The following is a 20,620-nucleotide window of genomic DNA, read 5'->3' as shown; positions in this document are numbered from 1 at the left end:
CAGGACGCACCTGCGGCAGGACGCACCTGCGGCAGGACGCACCTGAGGCAGGACGCACCTGAGGCAGGACGCACCTGAGGCAGGACGCACCTGAGGCAGGACGCACCTGCGGCAGGACGCACCTGCGGCAGGACGCACCTGAGGCAGGACGCACCTGAGGCAGGACGCACCTGAAGCAGGACGCACCTGAGGCAGGACGCACCTGAAGCAGGACGCACCTGAGGCAGGACGCACCTGAGGCAGGACGCACCTGCATAAAACACTGACGCGCACACGAACGAAGCTAACCGTTAGCACGTCACAAAGACACCTCAACCTGTGACCGGGACAAGCAACTCAAATCCACCTTCCGTTCCATCAAACAAACAAACCGAACATCACAGGTTCCCTGAAGCGCTGAAAACCAGGGGCAAGAAGTTCGGTAGGAATACGTAGCGCTAAGAAAAGAGCGCGAACCTTTAAACGAGAATAAACGAGAATAAACGGGAATAAACGAGAATAAACGAGAATAACCGAGAATAACCGAGAATAACGATTTACTGGTTTATAGAGCTGCAAACAAAGTTAGTCTCGCAGAAAAAACAAAACGCATCTCAAAGTGTTGGAGAAGAAGCTCTGGGCTCACTTGCATAGTGGCTCCTAATCCGATTACACAATGGGTCGCCCTCTAATCCGATTAAACAATGGGTCGCCCTCTAATCGGACTGTTTTTCAGCATCCTGCTCGCCGCAGTCACGCAGCGGAATAAAGGACGCGGGTTAGAAACGCGACGCCTCCAGCTCAGAGACGAACGTCCAAACCCGAGCCGCCGGGTTCGGTCGGTACCGGAGGAAGCAGAGAACGGACCCCGGGTCACGAGGAAACGCTGCGACGCCGGTAAAAAGGAGAACGTTCGCAGCGCTAGAATAAGCTAAGCTAAGGTCAGGCTACAAAACACACGCGCCGTAAATATGACGACACAGATCGATCAAAGGCAGGACCAGAAACGGGAGATCGATAAGATCCGGTCTCACCTCCGTTACGGAGAACACACCGCGAGAAGACGCGGCCGAAAGTCATCTCGCGTCAAACGCAGCTCCTTCTCCTTCTTCTTCTCCTTCTTCTTCTTCTTCTTCTTATCCGACCGGTTCCTCTTCTTCCGCTGTTTTTAACGGTGAGCAGTCACATTTGACGCGCATTAGCGCCACCTCCCGCTTGGAGGGAATCGCACACCTGTCGACCTCCAAGGCTCCATGGCCTTACAAAATACAAATACATTTCAAATGCGTTTATTTATGTACATAGTTGGACAATATTAATTATGATACAGTTTAACATTTGATATTTTACACTTGCTTTGTTATATTCTTCTATACACACGAAGTACCTGCTTAATACATTATGTAAAGGAGCAAAATGAGCATCTATTGATCGATAGGTTTTCGAGACGTCTACGTTTCTGGCGTGCGTCTTTAGATCATAGAAACCGGAGGAAGCTATTTCCACGTCTTTTTTGCACCAACACAATCGGAATATTCCACAGCTTTCTTTGAAGCTTGTATCAATCCCTCGTATCGTCCTGACATTTGCTCCCACTCTTTGATGTTTGCCTCTTCCATTTAACTTGATTCAGGTTCGGACATCGCGACTTGATGATTGTATCCAAAAAAAGTTTAAAACTACGTAGTACTGGGCTTCCGCTCTGTTCAGTGATCGGAATGATGCAATGGGAAATACCGAGGCGGCACACGCACGCGGACAGTAGGAATACGGAATGGAGGCTACCGCGGCGAACTCCTTTGATTTGCCGTCTCTTGATATTCGGTGCATACCGGATGGTACCCATCATTTTCACATTTTCATGTTTCCGTACAGATTTCCTTCTATGCCGTACACGTCTTAAAATGCATAAAACCCGTAGTTTGTACGGTAAAATCGTACTGGTTGACAGGTATGTGTTTACATTATTTCACATGTGTTGATTAATGTGGGTTGTGTGCACAAGAAGGGGCGGAGCAAGTGTACTTCCTGAGGAGGCTGGAGCCCTTTATCTGCTCAAAGCTCCTTCATAGGTTCTACCAGAGTCCAGTGGGGGGGGCACCAGGAACGACAGGAAGCGCCTGGACAGACTGGTCTGCCGTGCTGGAGACAGTCCTGGACAGGAGGACCACGTCCAGCCTGAGCACTCCTGTGACATACTGGGTTGGACTCTCAGCAGAGGAGCTCCATCAGTGGTAGACTGCTGCAAAGTCACCCCCCCCCCCCCCCCCCCCCCCCGAAGACTCAGGACCTCTTTGGTCGTCGTCGTCCCCCCCCCGCCATCAGGGGCTACAATGCCTCACTAGGGAGGTGATCAGGGAGCAGCGGACTTTCTGCATGATGAGATTGTTTGTTGATTTTTGAATGTGTGGACACTCAATATTATCTATCATCTGTCTGTCCTTCTGTCTTCCTGTCCTCCTGTCTTCCAGCCCGATGTCCTGTCTTACTTCTGATTGCATGTTCTTGATTGTTGTCATAGCACCCCGTACAGTACTTGGATCTATACCCATTATAAACCTTTCGAACATTTGCACCCCCCAATAAATAATTAGTTTTAGGGCTTTAGATCACATCTTCTCAATCTCGCAACACTTTTTTGGCAGAATCTCGTTAAAACAAGCTTTAATCTTGTCGTGTCTCTTCCCTGGGTTTTGCAGCACGTCTTCTTCGTGCCTCGTATTTCTGACATGTTGTGTTGTTGCTTCCTGTCCAGAGGACATATTTAAATGATGCACCATTTCATCTCATGTACACTAACCAGCTTTTCTCTCCTTCTATTGAACACGAGGTGTTATCTTGTCCGGATAAATAGTGTCGCACCTTGAGGCGGGCCGGCGTCATTCCCCCACTGACTCTCCCCCCCGGTGCTCCTGCAATCAGTTCATTCCTGTCACCTGTGCTCCCGTCATAACCTGCACCACATCAGCAATCACACACCACACCCCTGCCAGATTGTCAGTGATGTTTCCTACTCTCCAGCACTTCATACCAACCCCCCCGTGACCCTGCCTGATTCCCGGACTCTGCCTCTTCGCCTGCCCCTTGGGATCTGTCTGCCGGCCTGCCTGGATTTCCTGGTTTGTGACCCCTGCCTGTCTCTTGGACCTTCCCAGTGTCTGCCCCCTCAGATCTGTCTGCCTGACCGTCCTAACTGACAATAAAAGCTGTTTTGGTATTCCCGCTCGACCGCCTCGCATTTGGGTTCTTACCTGCCTTAGGCCGTGACAAATAGAGTAAATAAAGAAACGACAGCGAGGTGTCTTCATTATGGACGGGAGTCACGGGACGTTCGTCCGTCTTTGGAACGCAGATGCAGACCAGCGTAACCCGGAGAAGAGCATCAGCCATTTTTCTCGGAAGAAGGCCTGGTGTCTTTGTGTGTATAGTGTCTTTGTGTGTATAGTGTCTTTGTGTGTATAGTGTCTTTGTGTGTGTGGTGTCTTTGTGTGTGTGGTGTCGTTGTGTGTGGTGTCTTTGTGTGTGTGGTGTCTTTGTGTGTATAGTGTCTTTGTGTGTGAAGTGTCTTTGTGTGTATAGTGTCTTTGTGTGTATAGTGTCTTTGTGTGTGTGGTGTCTTTGTGTGTGTGGTGTCATTGTGTGTGGTGTCTTTGTGTGTGTGGTGTCTTTGTGTGTATAGTGTCTTTGTGTGTGTAGTGTCTTTGTGTGTATAGTGTCTTTGTGTGTGTGGTGTCTTTGTGTGTGTGGTGTCTTTGTGTGTATAGTGTATTTGTGTGTGTAGTGTCTTTGTGTGTGTGGTTTCTTTGTGTGTATAGTGTCTTTGTGTGTATAGTGTCTTTGTGTGTGTAGTGTCTTTGTGTGTGAAGTGTCTTTGTGTGTGTGGTGTCTTTGTGTGTATAGTGTCTTTGTGTGTGTGGTGTCTTTGTGTGTGTAGTGTCTTTGTGTGTATAGTGTCTTTGTGTGTGAAGTGTCTTTGTGTGTGTAGTGACTTTGTGTGTGTGGTGTCTTTGTGTGTATAGTGTCTTTGTGTGTGTGGTGTCTTTGTGTGTGTAGTGTCTTTGTGTGTATAGTGTCTTTGTGTGTGAAGTGTCTTTGTGTGTGTAGTGACTTTGTGTGTGTGGTGTCTTTGTGTGTATAGTGTCTTTGTGTGTATAGTGTCTTTGTGTGTATAGTGTCTTTGTGTGTGAAGTGTCTTTGTGTGTATAGTGTCTTTGTGTGAAGTGTCTTTGTGTGTATAGTGTCTTTGTGTATAGTGTCTTTGTGTGAAGTGTCTTTGTGTGTATAGTGTCTTTGTGTGTATAGTGTCTGTGTATAGTGTCTTTGTGTGTATAGTGTCTTTGTGTGTGTGGTGTCTTTGTGTGTGTGGTGTCTTTGTGTGTGTAGTGTCTTTGTGTGTGTAGTGTCTTTGTGTGTGGTGTCTTTGTGTGTGTGGTGTCTTTTCCCACATTCATGAACGCACACTGATTCAGGAAGAGCGTTCTTTATTTTCTCATTCCATAATCAAAAGGAGGAGGAGCCTGGAAACACGCTGGGAAGGATCACAGTTTGGGCCGGTGCTGGTTTGCGCCCGCGCCCCCCACCTGTCCAGGACTGTGGGCACTGAGGAAGGTGTGGTCCAGGTTCAGGTAGGTGGTGATGAACTCTGGGAAGTCCCTCCTCAGGACCAGCTCCAGGAACATGTCTGCTGCCTCGTGGAGCCGCTGTGGAGCCCTGAGGAGGAGAACCTATCGGGTCGTGTGCTACAGAACCACCGACGATGCACGTCTCAGGAGGGTCTCACCTCACAGGGGGACGCCCCGCCCTGAGCTCAAGCAGCACCTCCCTGATCAGGTCGCCCACCAGCCGTCTGCTCACCAGCCTGCTGTCGTCCTCCAGGGGTGACTGGTGACGGAGCCACTGCCACACCTGCCACACGCACACAACATGGTTCCAACGACGCACAACACATTTCCAACGACGCACAACACGGTTCTAATGGCACACAACACGGTTCTAACAACACGCACACACAACACGGTTCCAACGACGCACAACACGGTTCTAATGACACACAACACGGTTCCAACGACGCACAACACGGTTCTAACGACACACAACACGGTTCCAACGACGCACAACACGGTTCCAACGACGCACAACACATTTCCAACGACGCACAACACGGTTCTAACGACACACAACACGGTTCTAACGACACGCACACAACACGGTTCCAACGACGCACAACACGGTTCTAACGACACACAACACGGTTCCAACGACGCACAACACGGTTCCAACGACGCACACACAACACGGTTCTAACAACACGCACACATAACAAGGTTCTAACGACGCGCACACACAACACAGTTCTAACAACACGCACACACAACACGGTTCTAACAACACGCACAAACAACACGGTTCTAACGAGACGCACACACAACACGGTTCTAACGACGCACACACACAACACGGTTCTAACGACGCGCACACACAACACGGTTCCAACGACGCACAACACGGTTCCAACGACGCACAACACGGTTCTAACGACGCACACACATAACAAGGTTCTAACGACGCGCACACATAACAAGGTTCTAACGACACGCACACACAACACGGTTCTAACGGCGCACACACACAACACGGTTCTAACGACGCGCACACACAACACGGTTCCAACGACGCACACACACAACACGGTTCTAACGACGCGCACACATAACAAGGTTCTAACGACGCACACACACAACACGTTTCCAACGACGCACACACAACACAGTTCCAACGACGCACACACAACACGGTTCCAACGACGCACAACACGGTTCTAACGACACACAACACGGTTCCAACGACGCACAACACGGTTCCAACGACGCACACACAACACGGTTCTAACAACACGCACACATAACAAGGTTCTAACGACGCGCACACACAACACGGTTCTAACGACACGCACACACAACACAGTTCTAACGACACGCACAAACGACACGCACACACAACACGTTTCCAACGACGCACGCACACAACACGGTTCTAACGACGCACACACACAACACGGTTCTAACGACGCACACACAACACGGTTCCAACGACGCACACACAACACGGTTCCAACGACGCACAACACGGTTCCAACGACGCACACACAACACGGTTCTAACAACACGCACACATAACAAGGTTCTAACGACGCGCACACACAACACGGTTCTAACGACACGCACACACAACACGGTTCTAACGACACGCACAAACAACACGGTTCTAACGAGACGCACACACAACACGGTTCTAACAACGCACACACACAACACGGTTCTAACGACGCGCACACACAACACGGTTCCAACGACGCAAAACACGGTTCCAAGGACGCACACACAACACGGTTCCAACAACGCACAACATGGTTCTAACGACGCACACACAACACGGTTCTAACAACACGCACACATAACAAGGTTCTAACGACGCGCAGACATAACAAGGTTCTAACGACACGCACACACAACACGGTTCTAACGACGCACACACACAACACGGTTCTAACGACGCACCCACACAACACGGTTCTATCAACGCGCACACATAACAAGGTTCTAACGACACGCACACACAACACGGTTCTAACGACGCACACACAACACGGTTCCAACGACGCACAACACGGTTCTAACGACACACAACACGGTTCCAACGATGCACAACACGGTTCCAACGACGCACACACAACATGGTTCTAACAACACGCACACATAACAAGGTTCTAACGACGTGCACACACAACACGGTTCTAACGACATGCACACACAACACGGTTCTAACGACACGCACAAACAACACGGTTCTAACGAGACGCACACACAACACGGTTCTAACAACGCACACACACAACACGGTTCTAACGACGCGCACACACAACACGGTTCCAACGACGCAAAACACGGTTCCAAGGACGCACACACAACACGGTTCTAACAACACGCACACATAACAAGGTTCTAACGACGCGCAGACATAACAAGGTTCTAACGACACGCACACACAACACGGTTCTAACGACGCACACACACAACACGGTTCTAACGACGCACACACACAACACGGTTCTATCAACGCGCACACATAACAAGGTTCTAATGACACGCACACACAACACGGTTCTAACGACGCACACACAACACGGTTCCAATGACGCGCACACACAACACGGTTCTAACGACACGCACACACAACACGGTTCTAACGACGCACACACACAACACGGTTCTAACGACGCGCACACACAACACTGTTCCAACGACGCAAAACACGGTTCCAACGACGCACACACAACACGGTTCCAACGACGCACAACACGGTTCTAACGACGCACACACAACACGGTTCTAACAACACGCACACATAACAAGGTTCTAACGACGCGCACACATAACAAGGTTCTAACGACAGGCACACACAACACGGTTCTAACGACGCACACACACAACACGGTTCTAACGACGCGCACACACAACACGGTTCCAACGACGCAAAACACGGTTCTAACGACGCGCACACATAACAAGGTTCTAACGACGCACACACACAACACGGTTCCAACGACGCACAACACGGTTCTAACGACGCACACACATAACAAGGTTCTAACAACACGCACACATAACAAGGTTCTAACGACACGCACAAACAACAGGGTTCTAACGAGACGCACACACAACACGGTTCTAACGACGCACACACACAACACGGTTCCAACGACGCACACACAACACGGTTCCAACGACGCACAACACGGTTCTAACGACGCACACACAACACGGTTCTAACAACACGCACACACAACACGGTTCTAACAACACGCACACATAACAAGGTTCTAACGACGCGCACACACAACACGGTTCTAATGACACACAACATGGTTGAAGCTGCCATACAGGGTATCTCTAATATTTATGTAATTCATTTTGATTATAAAGATAGAATTAAGGGGGGAACCAAAATTTAGTTCCGCATGTTCGTGTACCCCCACGGGATGAGATTATTGGTGCGCTCAATGAGCAGGACTGGGCCCGCGGCTATCGATGTCTGCAAAGGGGCAAGCAGAACTGGACCAAGAAATAGTTAGAAAGTAATCCCTTTAAGAAGTCGTTAAACCTCATCTTTATTCCTTTGGAGTCTATGTGGCCAATGAGGTACAGTTTGTTTGCTTTTATGTGTTAATTAGTGTTTATGTGAAGCCAATCGTTAAGCCTGTGATTTTGTATTTGTGCTTATTTGTTTAATGCGCATTTATGTCATTTCATGTCAGTTCTAATCCGTAAGTTAATTTATGTCTTTATATTTGATCTTGTTTTAGTTCTGACGGCATTGTTTGGGCATCATATGACAGTATTGGGACAAGCTCAAGACCTGCTGTCCAAATAAATGGCTGTAAAAACCAAAGAACGACGTGGATCCTTGATTGAACTCTGAGGGAGGAACAATGGTTCTAAGGACACGCACACACAACACGGTTCTAACGACGCACACACAACACGGTTCCAACGACGCGCACACACAACACGGTTCTAACGACGCACACACACAACACGGTTCTAACGACGCACAACACGGTTCTAACGACGCACACACAACACGGTTCTAACGACACGCACAAACAACAGGGTTCTAACGAGACGCACACACAACACGGTTCTAACGACGCACACACACAACACGGTTCCAACGACGCAAAACACGGTTCCAACGACGCACACACAACACGGTTCCAACGACGCACAACACGGTTCTAACGACGCACACACAACACGGTTCTAACAACACGCACACATAACAAGGTTCTAACGACGCGCACACACAACACGGTTCTAATGACACACAACATGGTTGAAGCTGCCATACAGGGTATCTCTAATATTTATGTAATTCATTTTGATTATAAAGATAGAATTAAGGGGGGAACCAAAATTTAGTTCCGCATGTTCGTGTACCCCCACGGGATGAGATTATTGGTGCGCTCAATGAGCAGGACTGGGCCCGCGGCTATCGATGTCTGCAAAGGGGCAAGTCAAAGAACTGGACCAAGAAATTGTTAGAATAATCCCTTTAAGAAGTCGTTAAACCTCATCTTTATTCCTTTGGAGTCTATGTAGCCAATGAGGTACAGTTTGTTTGCTTTTATGTGTTAATTAGTGTTTATGTGAAGCCAATCGTTAAGCCTGTGATTTTGTATTTGTGCTTATTTGTTTAATGCGCATTTATATGTCATTTCATGTCAGTTCTAATCCGTAAGTTAATTTATGTCTTTATATTTGATCTTGTTTTAGTTCTGACGGCATTGTTTGGGCATCATATGACAGTATTGGGACAAGCTCAAGACCTGCTGTCCAAATAAATGGCTGTAAAAACCAAAGAACGACGTGGATCCTTGATTGAACTCTGAGGGAGGAACAATGGTTCTAAGGACACGCACACACAACACGGTTCTAACGACGCACACACAACACGGTTCCAACGACGCGCACACACAACACGGTTCTAACGACGCACACACAACACGGTTCCAACGACGCGCACACACAACACGGTTCTAACGACGCACACACACAACACGGTTCTAACGACGCACACACACAACACGGTTCTAACGACGCGCACACACAACACGGTTCCAACGACGCAAAACACGGTTCCAACGACACACAACACGGTTCTAACGACGCACACATAACAAGGTTCTAACGACGCGCACACATAACACGGTTCTAACGACGCACACACACAACACGGTTCCAACGACGCACAACACGGTTCTAACGACGCACACACAACACGGTTCTAACAACACGCACACATAACAAGGTTCTAACGACGCGCACACACAACACGGTTCTAATGACACACAACATGGTTGAAGCTGCCATACAGGGTATCTCTAATATTTATGTAATTCATTTTGATTATAAAGATAGAATTAAGGGGGGAACCAAAATTTAGTTCCGCATGTTCGTGTACCCCCACGGAGTGAGATTATTGGTGCGCTCAATGAGCAGGACTGGGCCCGCGGCTATCGATGTCTGCAAAGGGGCAAGCAGAACTGGACCAAGAAATAGTTAGAAAGTAATCCCTTTAAGAAGTCGTTAAACCTCATCTTTATTCCTTTGGAGTCTATGTGGCCAATGAGGTACAGTTTGTTTGCTTTTATGTGTTAATTAGTGTTTATGTGAAGCCAATCGTTAAGCCTGTGATTTTATATTTGTGCTTATTTGTTTAATGCGCATTTATGTCATTTCATGTCAGTTCTAATCCGTAAGTTAATTTATGTCTTTATATTTTATCTTGTTTTAGTTCTGACGGCATTGTTTGGGCATCATATGACAGTATTGGGACAAGCTCAAGACCTGCTGTCCAAATAAATGGCTGTAAAAACCAAAGAACGACGTGGATCCTTGATTGAACTCTGAGGGAGGAACAATGGTTCTAAGGACACGCACACACAACACGGTTCTAACGACGCACACACAACACGGTTCTAACGTTCCACAGTTTGTCGCTGCTCCAAGCTTTCAGAGGCGTTGAATAAAAGTCAGAGGAATCCCATATTTACAGAAATCAATGCAGCTGATCGGGCACCTCTTTAGATCTGTTGTTAAAAGGATTAGGACTTTAATGTTTTCCAGAACTGCCCTGCGATGAACTGGCGGCTTGTCCAGGGTGTCCCCCCGCCTCTCGCCCATTGACTGCTGGGATTGGCTCCAGCTTGGCCCGCGACCCGATAACGGATTAAGCGGTTGGGACAATGAATGTTTTCCAGAACATCCCAACATTTACAGGAAATGCCATAATAATAAAATCTATTTGTCGGATTGAGGAGACAAATTGTCTCGGAGTTCTTTGTCATTTCTGGAATGCGTTTGGGAACTGAGAACGAGAGACTTAATGAGATTAAGATCACATATTGGACAGTAATCATTGAAACCTGAACCCACCTGAGATCTGGAAATCTCTGCTGTGGCTGAATCCTCCACCTGGCCTCTGTAGAAGAAGTGTCCGTTGCCTGGCAACAGATGATGGCGTGAACAGTGAACACAGCATCCCTTCTGCTCGGGAGAAGTCGAAACAACAACTTGTCCATACCTGAGAGCCAAGCGTTGATAAAGAGGACGCCGACTGCAATGTTATACTTCAACCCGGAGAGGGTGACGCCTCCCTGAGGAACGACACAGCGACGGTTGGTTGTTTGTTACAGTCAGGAAATAAACACGAATCATCTGGAGCCTGGTTCTGGACCCTTGTGAGACACACACGAGTCCGGATCCAAGTCACGATCTGGATCCAGTGACCAGGATCACAGATAATGATCCAGATCAGTCTGGTTCTGATCCAGACCCGACACCAATGTGGTCCAGAACAGGTTGTCCTGGAGTCCCATGATGAGTCTCAAGGGGGCGATGGTTTTAGGTGACAGTTTGCTACTGTTAACTTCTGATCATTGATTGGCTGACTGAAGGCATGGACAGCAGGTCATCGGGGGTCACAGGGACGTCCCTTAGGAGCAGGTGAAGCTGGTTATCACTGTTGGTGTGGAGCTTGAAGAGCTGTAAGGGGGGGGCAAAAGGCAGTGAACACACAGCACAACTCGCTAGCAGCCACTCTGTGTGCAATGTTCAGCGCTTACATCCTGCATGGGTTCGACCAGCCTCAGATCATAGACCATGAAGCCGTCCACACCGGCCTCGATCTCCAGCAACTTCAGCCTGGGGGAGAAGAAGTCAGCTCAGCATGGTGGCCGCTTCATTGTGGGGGGGGGGGGGGGGGATCGGGCACCGATTTCTAAAAGTCCTGACCTGCCGACATTAAATACCTTCAATGTTCCGATCTTATTCTACTGAACACAAACAGGTTACGCTGCAGACCTGCGTAAACCTCCGACCCAAAGTAACGTGCACAGCAGTGTTCTGCTTTCACAGATCAAAGGAAATGACGAGGTTTGAGGTTGTTAATAAAATAACTATCTACAGGACAAACTAACAAAACGAGCTAAACCACCAATGAGGCGTCCTGAGTTTGAGCTTTTCTTTCTTGTAGTGCAAAAAGACAAAATGCGCAAAAACATTCTACAAAAAAATAATTCTGCATGTTTAACATGTTCATAAGTCAACGGGTAATAGCATTTCCAGCCAAGCTAAACAGGCACGTCCAATACAGCAGGGGGCGGAGCCATAGGCTCGGCAAGTAGGCGGGGCTGTAGTGACCTAAGGGCAGAGCAGAAGGAGACGGTGGCTGACTTTCAGGCCTTTCCCGAGGTAGATAAGATCGGTTTCCTTAGTACAAATCGACCGATCACCGATCGGTCAGCCAGGTCATATTGTGTGACCCGGACCCCAGCCGATTGATCGGAGCATGTTTAGTTCATTGTCTTATTTTCTCACAGCAACAAAGATGAGCTGCAGCAGAGTCAAGAACAGGCTGACGGCCATGGATGAGAAGAAGCCCGACGCACTGGAATCCTGAGGACCAGGCGGCTCTGAGCTGAGCAGCTCCGACACAAAGGACTGAGAACGTCCTCCACCAGTCAGGACAGCCATTCAACACTGTGCTGAACAGGGTCCGGTGGGTCCGGTCGCTGTGCTGAACAGGGTCCGGTCGGTGTGGTTGCTGTGATGGACACGGTCCGGTGGGTGTGGTTGCTGTGATGGACACGGTCCGGTGGGTGTGGTTGCTGTGATGGACACGGTCCGGTGGGTGCGGTTCGGTTCGGAGCTTCAACTTGTCTTTTGGTTGAATAAAACATGTAATTCTCATTTGTTTTCCTTCTTCAGGACAAACTTTATTGTCAGACTTAAAACGGCGTTTTTAATTTTAACATGTTAAAATAGTGAGCCGTGATTCTGTCCCATCGGATGTTGTTGTTTTTCTGTCTGTGGGGTGTGAATGGGGGTGTTACTGCCCGGTGACCCCCTTTATGGTTCTAAACTAAAGTGGATGGCCATGCTAAACTTTAGCGGGATGCATGTGAACAGTGATGCCCCTACCGGGTGACGGTAGCCAGCACCCGCCTGTGGGAGTCACCGAGGGGGTCCTGGGGCAGCAACAGAGCAGCCATACCTCCGGTGGCCAGCGCCCCCCTCCGGTGACAGGTCTGAACCAGCAGGTCCATGTAGCTGCGTAGAAAATGCTTCTCCATGTTCACGTATTTACTGCGATCAGGCAGCAGGAAGGCCCGTCTGTGACCTGGACCACAAACATGATGTCCAGAATCAGGGTCTGGCAGAACCCAGCTCGGATACGAGTGCCGAGCGTAGAACTTACAACCATCTCTGAGGGCAAAAAACTAAATGGATGGTGAGATGATCACACGTTAGTGCGTGAAACATGCATTATGAATCATAAACTCACTGCAGGAAGCCTCTTTCTGATTGGCTGAGGGGCAAACACAGGGGTCACCTCACTCACCAAACTTGCTGACAAAGGAGGCAGAGTAGTCCCAGATGCCACAGTTCAGTCCTGCTGAGTGGTCCCGCAGCTCGTACAGAATCTCCTCCATCTCAAACGCCGCTAGAACGTTTTCAATTAGCACCGTGGCCTTTATGCTAGCCAGTGGCAAGCCCAGCTACACGCACGTACACACACACACACACACACACACACACACACACACAGTTCACGTTTAACTGTGGCTCATTGTGAGGATCGTGCCTGGAAGGAACGCTACCCCCCTGTCATGGTTTTGGATTTTGTTTGTATATTCCTGCTTTGTTTGTATATTTATTTTGCTATGAGGTGACAGTCCACTCCTCCACCACCTGCTTCTTTAGCTTTGGACTTCATTCTCTAAGTATTATATATGCGATAAAGAGCGTCCAGAATGAAGAGCTGGACGGCTCCAGGGCTCGACATGATTCCTGCCTGCTGGCTTGCTCCATGAACGCAGTTTGTGACTCCAGCCAGTCTTTGCTCAGTCTTTGTTTTTTATTATTCTAAATAAAATATTTTGAGTTCACCTGTGATTCTTTTGGATGCCAGCCAGTCCTGTGACTCTCGTTTGTTTGACTCTCATCAACAGGCCGCTAAGAACCTTCCTCCAGAGCTCAATGAGGCTACAGAAGACAACTCGAGAAGCTAACTCGAAGCCAGTTGCACAGGCGAGCATCAAGTACGACATCAACCAAGGAGCTACTCTATTCCCCCCGGTGTTCTACATAGGCCTAAACCCCTCATCGACTCCCTGATTCACCTCACTAGGATATACAGCAATGACATTGGGATGTCATTCGGACTTGATAAGTGTGGGCGAATGGGCCGAGGACTAGTGATCATCAAGGTCACTATCCAGGAGGAAACTACATCCCTCCAAGAATACATCAAGAAAACGGCCCCCAGTGACAACCTGTTAAGTGAATGCCTCAGGCAGCAGAAGCCCAGTCAAGAGGAGGAGCCAGAGGGGCTATCATGGAAGGACACGCCCCTGCATGACATGTACCACCGACAAATCGAAGCGGTGGCCGGCATGGGAACAACATACCAGGGGCTGGAAAAGGCAGGACAGAAAGACAGCATAGAGGCACTAATCATGGGAGCACAAGAACAGGAACTAAAGACAAGATCAATAGAGTCCGGGGTGGACCACACCAGACAGGACCCCAGGTACAGGCTGTGCAAAGAAGCCCCTGAGACAGTGTAGCACATCACAGCAGGGGGTCAGATGCTGGCAGGCAAGGAATACATGGAATGACACAACCAGGTAGCGGGCCTAGTGTACAGGAACATCTGTACCGAGTATGGACTGGAGACCCCAGAGTCAAGATGGAAGACCCCTCCAAAGGTGGCCGAGAACAATCGAGCCAAGATCCTGTGGGACTTCCTGATCCGGATGGACAAACTGGTGACGTCCAACCAGCCTGACATGGTGGTGGTGAATAAACATCAGAAGACAGCGGTAGTGATGGATGTAGCGATCCAGAGCGACAGAATATCTGGAAGTAAGAACTGGAGAACATGTGGGGAGTGAAGGCAACAGTGGTGCCAGTAGTGATCGGGGCACTAGGGGCAGTAACCCCCAAGCTGGGTGAATGGCTCCAGTAGTGATCGGGGCACTAGGGGCAGTAACCCCCAAGCTGGGTGAATGGCTCCAGTAGTGATCGAGGCACTCGGGGCAGTAACCCCCCAAGCTGGATGCATGGCTCCAGTATTGATCGTGGCACTAGGGGCAGTAAACCCCTAGCTGGGTGTGTGACACCTACAAATGTATGGTCACAGATGTTTGATTATGATTGCTTTCATGTGTAATTTTCAGTTCGAAAAACCAAACTATTGTGGTTTTATTTATTTTCATTTGGTGCACCTCTGAGATTTCACCACAAGGGGGCGTGTCCCCACAGTGAGCATGATATGCAGGCCAGCCTGCTTACGTTCCTCAGACAGAGAACATCCTGTCGTGAGAAACAATGACGTTGTCCTGTCTCTTCTGTACCTGCTTCAAAACAGCTTTAAGACAGACACATTAAATCTGGCACCGGCCACTCATTCCTGAGGCCTGTAACAGGTCAATGGCTCCCAGTAGTGATCGGGGCACTAGGGGCAGTAACCCCCAAGCTGGGTGCATGGCTCCAGTAGTGATCGGGGCACTAGGGGCAGTAACCCCCAAGCTGGGTGCATGGCTCCAGTAGTGATCGTGGCACTAGGGGCAGTAAACCCCAAGCTGGGTGCATGGCTCCAGTAGTGATCGTGGCACTAGGGGCAGTAACCCCCTTGCTGGGTGCATGGCTCCAGTAGTGATCGTGGCACTAGGGGCAGTAAACCCCCAAGCTGGGTGCATGGCTCCAGTAGTGATCAGGGCACTAGGGGCAGTAACCCCCAAGCTGGGTGCATGGCTCCTGCAGATTCCCGGGAACAATGTCCGACATCTCCGTCCAGAAGAGGGCAGTCCTAGGGACAGCTAGATCCTGCTAGAACCCTCAAGCTCCCAGGCCTCTGGTGGAGAACCCGAGCTTGAAGGAGAGGCTGTGCCACCCGGGTGGGTGAGACGACAATTTTTTATATTTTTCCTTTTCTCTCGAACAAAGTTTTAATGTAGCTTTAATATTCAACTGTCTATAATTCCAGTGCTTTCCTATGATGAACAGATTTGTTTTGAGGGTTTTCCAGACCAACAGTCTGGGGACAGAGGACAGCCTTTTCTGGAGTGTACAGACCTTCTGCTGTGCCCAGACAAAGATCTGGTTCCACAGTTTGGCCTCCAGGCTGCTCTCCACCTGGAAATCAAGCCAGAACCGGAGAGCTCAGTGGTGAACTTAATGATGGTACTGAATATGTGTGTGGTACTTACTTTTGAGAGGTAGAAAAAGGGCCCACTCTTGTTTTCAAACAGAGTCTTCCCACAGTGAAACATGAGGAGTCCAAAGTCAAAGAGAGGACCTGGAGCCTCCTTCCCCCCCACCTGACAGATGCCCAAAGAACAACATGGAGCTCTTCTTCATATATCGACATTTGAGTGCGTTTCATCATGAAATGACTTGGGAAGGACAATCATCTATATCACACTGATCAATAAATAAATCCTCTCCTTCAATATTATGGACCCTATGACCATCAGGAGGGCGCTGGACACACCCTTTTAGAATTTGCCCGTTGATGCTTCTTGTCTTTAATGTCGCTAAAAGAGTTGCCCAATCAATTTTCCAAATGCAACACATGAGCGCATAAACCCAGAACACACGTGCAGCTCCACAGTCCTAGAGTAGATCCGACCCAGAACCAAGTGATGAAAAGCAGTGTTCCTACCATCATGTTGTGTTCAACCATATTCCAGGCACGAGGGCGCAGCATCAGAACCGGGGCCTGGGATATATGTGGAACATCTGTAAACAATTGGATGGTGTGGTATGTGAGCTTCTGTTCTGGTACATACATATCATATTCACACCTGTACACAGGTATACTGCACCAACAGGAGCATCAGACCAAATAAAGGGCTTACCTGGGAACTGGCTATGGACTGCCTTCACAACATTAGAAATGCCTCTGATCTGGTTGTGATATGTGGGGCAGTTCCCATCGTCAAAGTCGACCTGCAGGAGGCAGTTCCGTTGCTTATCCTGTAGGCCTCAGTTTAATGATAGAGGTGTTACCTGTATGCCTTGTGCTGGAGACAGAAGCGCTTCAATGAACCGTTGAGTATCACAGGGGGCCAGATCCCCAATGTCCACATGTCTTCTCTGGAGCCTCTGGGGGACAGGAAGCACCCTCCAGGACAGGTCTGTCCTGATGTGTGCAGTTCTGTCCAGAAAGCTCGGCAGCTCACCCGAAAGGTCCAAGTTGGCCTTTCTGAACACTCTAAACTGCAGAACCTGAACAGAGGGCAGTAGATGTCATGTGGTCAATGGCACAACTCTTCCACACCTCTAATCAAGAGTTGTTTTTAGCCACCCAACCTTATCAATCTCTTCATCAAACTTGGCGATCAGCTCATGGAGGAAGAGGAGGGAGTCAGGTGTGAAAAGTGTCTGATATTCTTCTTCTAGACCAGAGGGAGGGGGCGACAGCTCTATGCTGACTGTACCCTGTGGGTGAACAGAGGATTGACGTTAGGGGGCCCAAACGAGACAGGCCCCACAATTTATAACAGTTGAGTTTACCATCAACACATATGGGCTTCTATTCTTTGCCTACTCAAAGTTATGCACAGTGCAAATCCAGTGTCCGTCTGATCTGTGTGCTCCTATGTTCTGATCACCGCCACCGAGGCGAGGAGGAGGTTGTGTGATCGCCTGCGTTTGTCTGTCCATCCGTCCGAACGTTAGCAAGATAACCCAAAACGCTATGGATGGATGTGGATGGAATTTCCAGGAAATGCTGGTAATGTTACCAGGAATAGATGATAAAAGTGAGGATCCAGAAGAGATCCTGGATTCTGGATCACTTTTAAGTTTTCCTTAACATCAATGGTGCTTCAAAATGTGTTCTTCAATATCTCCTCAGGGGGGCGTGCTGTCGCCCCTTCCGTTCACTGTCTACACCACAGACTTTAAGCACGACTCTGCCACATGCAGAGGTTAGCTGATGACAGCGATTGTGGCAGGTATCAGGAGGGGAGGAGGGCACTGGTGGCAGACTTTGTGGAGTAGTATCAGAACTCCAGATAAACATCTCCAAGACAAAGAAAGGAGATGGTGCTGGACGTCCGGTGGTCCCCAACCTACATTCGGTGATTATTGAGGCCAGAGAGTTGGAGGTGCTTGACAGGTACAAGTACCTGGGACTGCAGCTGGACAGCAAGACGGACTGGTCAAACATGGATTGTGTGTACAAGAAGGGGCAGAGTAGGATTTAAGTCCTGACTAGGCTGGTCTGTCGTGTCCATCATGCTGTTTTATGGGATTGTGTGCTGGGGTGGCGGTGCCAGGAAGAAGGACACGGAGCACCTGGACAGACTGGTCTGCAGTGCTGGTTTGGTGATTGAACTGATCCCTGACTCTGTGGAGACAGGCCTGGACAGGAGGACCATGTCAAGACTTGGGGCAATCCTGAAGAACACCAGCCAACCTCTGCACACAGCTTTCTCTCAGCAGAGAAGCAGCATCAGCGGTAGAGAGATCATCAACAGAGAGACTCAGGACCTCTTAACTCCATATTTGCCAGGGAGGGGAGAGAGGAGGGCACAGCGGGGGGTGATCAGCGTGAGAGAGGGGTTACTTGGGGAGTTGTGATTAATGACGGCAACGATATTCTGTGTGACTCATGTCTTACTTGTTGCTGTCAATGCTGTGTATTTATATGTTTGCCATGTATCTGTATGTCTGCACTATTTAGTTGGGAGATGTATCTGCTAGATAGTGTATAATAAGTATATATTTGTTGCACGCTTTGGTGCAGCAATGCAGAAGTGTGGTCTTGCAGACAGTGCCCACTGTGAATGTGGGGATGGATCCATCACAGACTGTGGACCACGTGCTGACCAGCTGCCCCATATACCGCCCGCCGAATGGTGATCAGGGCTTAATTGATTTGGACAATGACACACTGGACTGGCTTGCTGCAACAGAGCTAAAGGTATAAGGACATACAACAGAAGAAGAAGTATATACAGTATTTGTATTTTTATGTGGTGCAGGAGACGTGGACATGCGGAGTTCGAAGCATCCTTCCTTTTGAAGTGGATGGCATTTCAGGTGGTTAAACTAATTTGTGGTACTGCTACCTTTGGTGCTACGGTTTAACGCCATATTTAGCAGATAACTTACATTCGATATATCGCCCAGCTCTAGCTGGAGTTGATAAATACAGAGAGTATTTGAGTAAAAGAGAAAGAATGGTGTAAGAATTAACATGACAGTTGCATATCATCCAAAAGATACTTTTGTCAAACCAAAAACACAAGTTTAACAGTCAGAAGTCAATCAAGACTGTGAGTCCGAAAGGTCATCACGAGACGCTGACATCACCTCCTCATCATGACACCTTTACAGCCCAGTAAGACGGACATACTCACAGACATGTTGGCTGGTGCGGCAGAGGCAGAAGCTGGTTATGGACTTTGGTCACTGTTTAAACAGCAAGATGATCGTGTGTCGAGTTTAAAGTCCAGTCAGTAGGTACAATAACATTTAAGATTACTTAGACTGCAATATTCATTTGACTGAATAATGGCAAAGGTATGTGCGATTTGAAAAATACATTGATTTTACTCTAAAATCGGAAACTTGTGTCCACCTTTCAGTTAGTTGAGTTCATAAACTCCTGATTTAAGCCCTGAGCAAAGGAAACCTTGAAGCCTCAGCTTTCTCACGAGGCCTCCCAGCAGGCTCGGACTTCATGCTGGCTCTACGGTTGCTTCTCTGATCTATCTGCTTCCATTGGAGACAGCTTTTTTCATAGCGCAGTCAGTGTTTCTGGGGACAGTCCTTTTTCTGTCCTGAGCTGGCCATGCCCTGTTCAGTGCTTTCATTTGTTGCCTAAAGCTTAAACTAATTAGTGGTTGGTAGAGGGTTTCAATGTTGCTGTTTTACTACTTCAGTTCTAGACCCGACTTCCATTTGCCCTTTTCTGTCCCAGATTTTAGAAAAAGGTGTTTTCATTCAGCTACAGTCCTTGTTAGAGAGCAATAACGTGTTGATGTCAGTTTGTCTGTTGATGTTTTTACAATACTGCCCCCCAGGGGTGGGGGGCAGTGTTTTAGGGCCTTCAAAACAGCCCTAAAAATTCACCTTTTAGGGGGACAGAAACGGAGATAGTCATCACGACTCTCTACGGATCAATCCCCCCCCCCCCCTTTTTTTTTTGTCCACCTACGTTGTACATATTATGTGTCTTTTCATTTTATTGTTATTTTGTATCAATTTAGTAATTTAATATTAGGTCTATTTGTATTGTTAAATGTCGATGATTTATGTACGAAGGACTTTCAACGGAAACAAGACCGCAAGGGCTTTTTAGAAATGCTCCTCTTAGACAGGATGTTTGACTGTACTTGTACTGTAATACATGCTACTGTGTGACTGTACTTGTACTGTAATGCATGCTACTGTGTGACTGTACTTGTACTGTAATACATGCTACTGTTTACTGTACTTGTACTGTAATACATGCTACTGTGTGACTGTACTTGTACTGTAATGCATGCTACTGTTTGACTGTA

At 48.4% G+C, this 20,620-nt stretch overlaps 1 protein-coding gene across 1 annotated transcript; it reads right to left on the bottom strand.

The window, feature by feature from the left end:
• Window positions 1-4,491: 4,491 nt before the first annotated feature.
• On the bottom strand, window positions 4,492-19,480 carry ugl (ureidoglycolate lyase). The gene is made up of 15 exons (XM_068740124.1): window positions 19,475-19,480; window positions 17,418-17,546; window positions 17,115-17,333; window positions 16,964-17,054; window positions 16,768-16,844; window positions 16,313-16,423; window positions 16,179-16,238; window positions 13,441-13,597; window positions 13,020-13,218; window positions 11,663-11,741; window positions 11,490-11,582; window positions 11,122-11,194; window positions 10,974-11,041; window positions 4,760-4,884; window positions 4,492-4,689 (listed from the first exon to the last, which is right to left on the bottom strand). The coding sequence occupies exons 1-15, from the start codon at window positions 19,478-19,480 to the stop codon at window positions 4,518-4,520; spliced, it is 1,659 nt and encodes a 552-aa protein (XP_068596225.1). The 3' UTR covers window positions 4,492-4,517.
• Window positions 19,481-20,620: the final 1,140 nt, after the last annotated feature.

Source organism: Brachionichthys hirsutus, chromosome 6, assembly GCF_040956055.1.
Source record: "Brachionichthys hirsutus isolate HB-005 chromosome 6, CSIRO-AGI_Bhir_v1, whole genome shotgun sequence".
In the NCBI taxonomy this organism is placed as follows: domain Eukaryota; kingdom Metazoa; phylum Chordata; class Actinopteri; order Lophiiformes; family Brachionichthyidae; genus Brachionichthys; species Brachionichthys hirsutus.
This window is presented reverse-complemented; position numbering and strand designations above follow the sequence as displayed.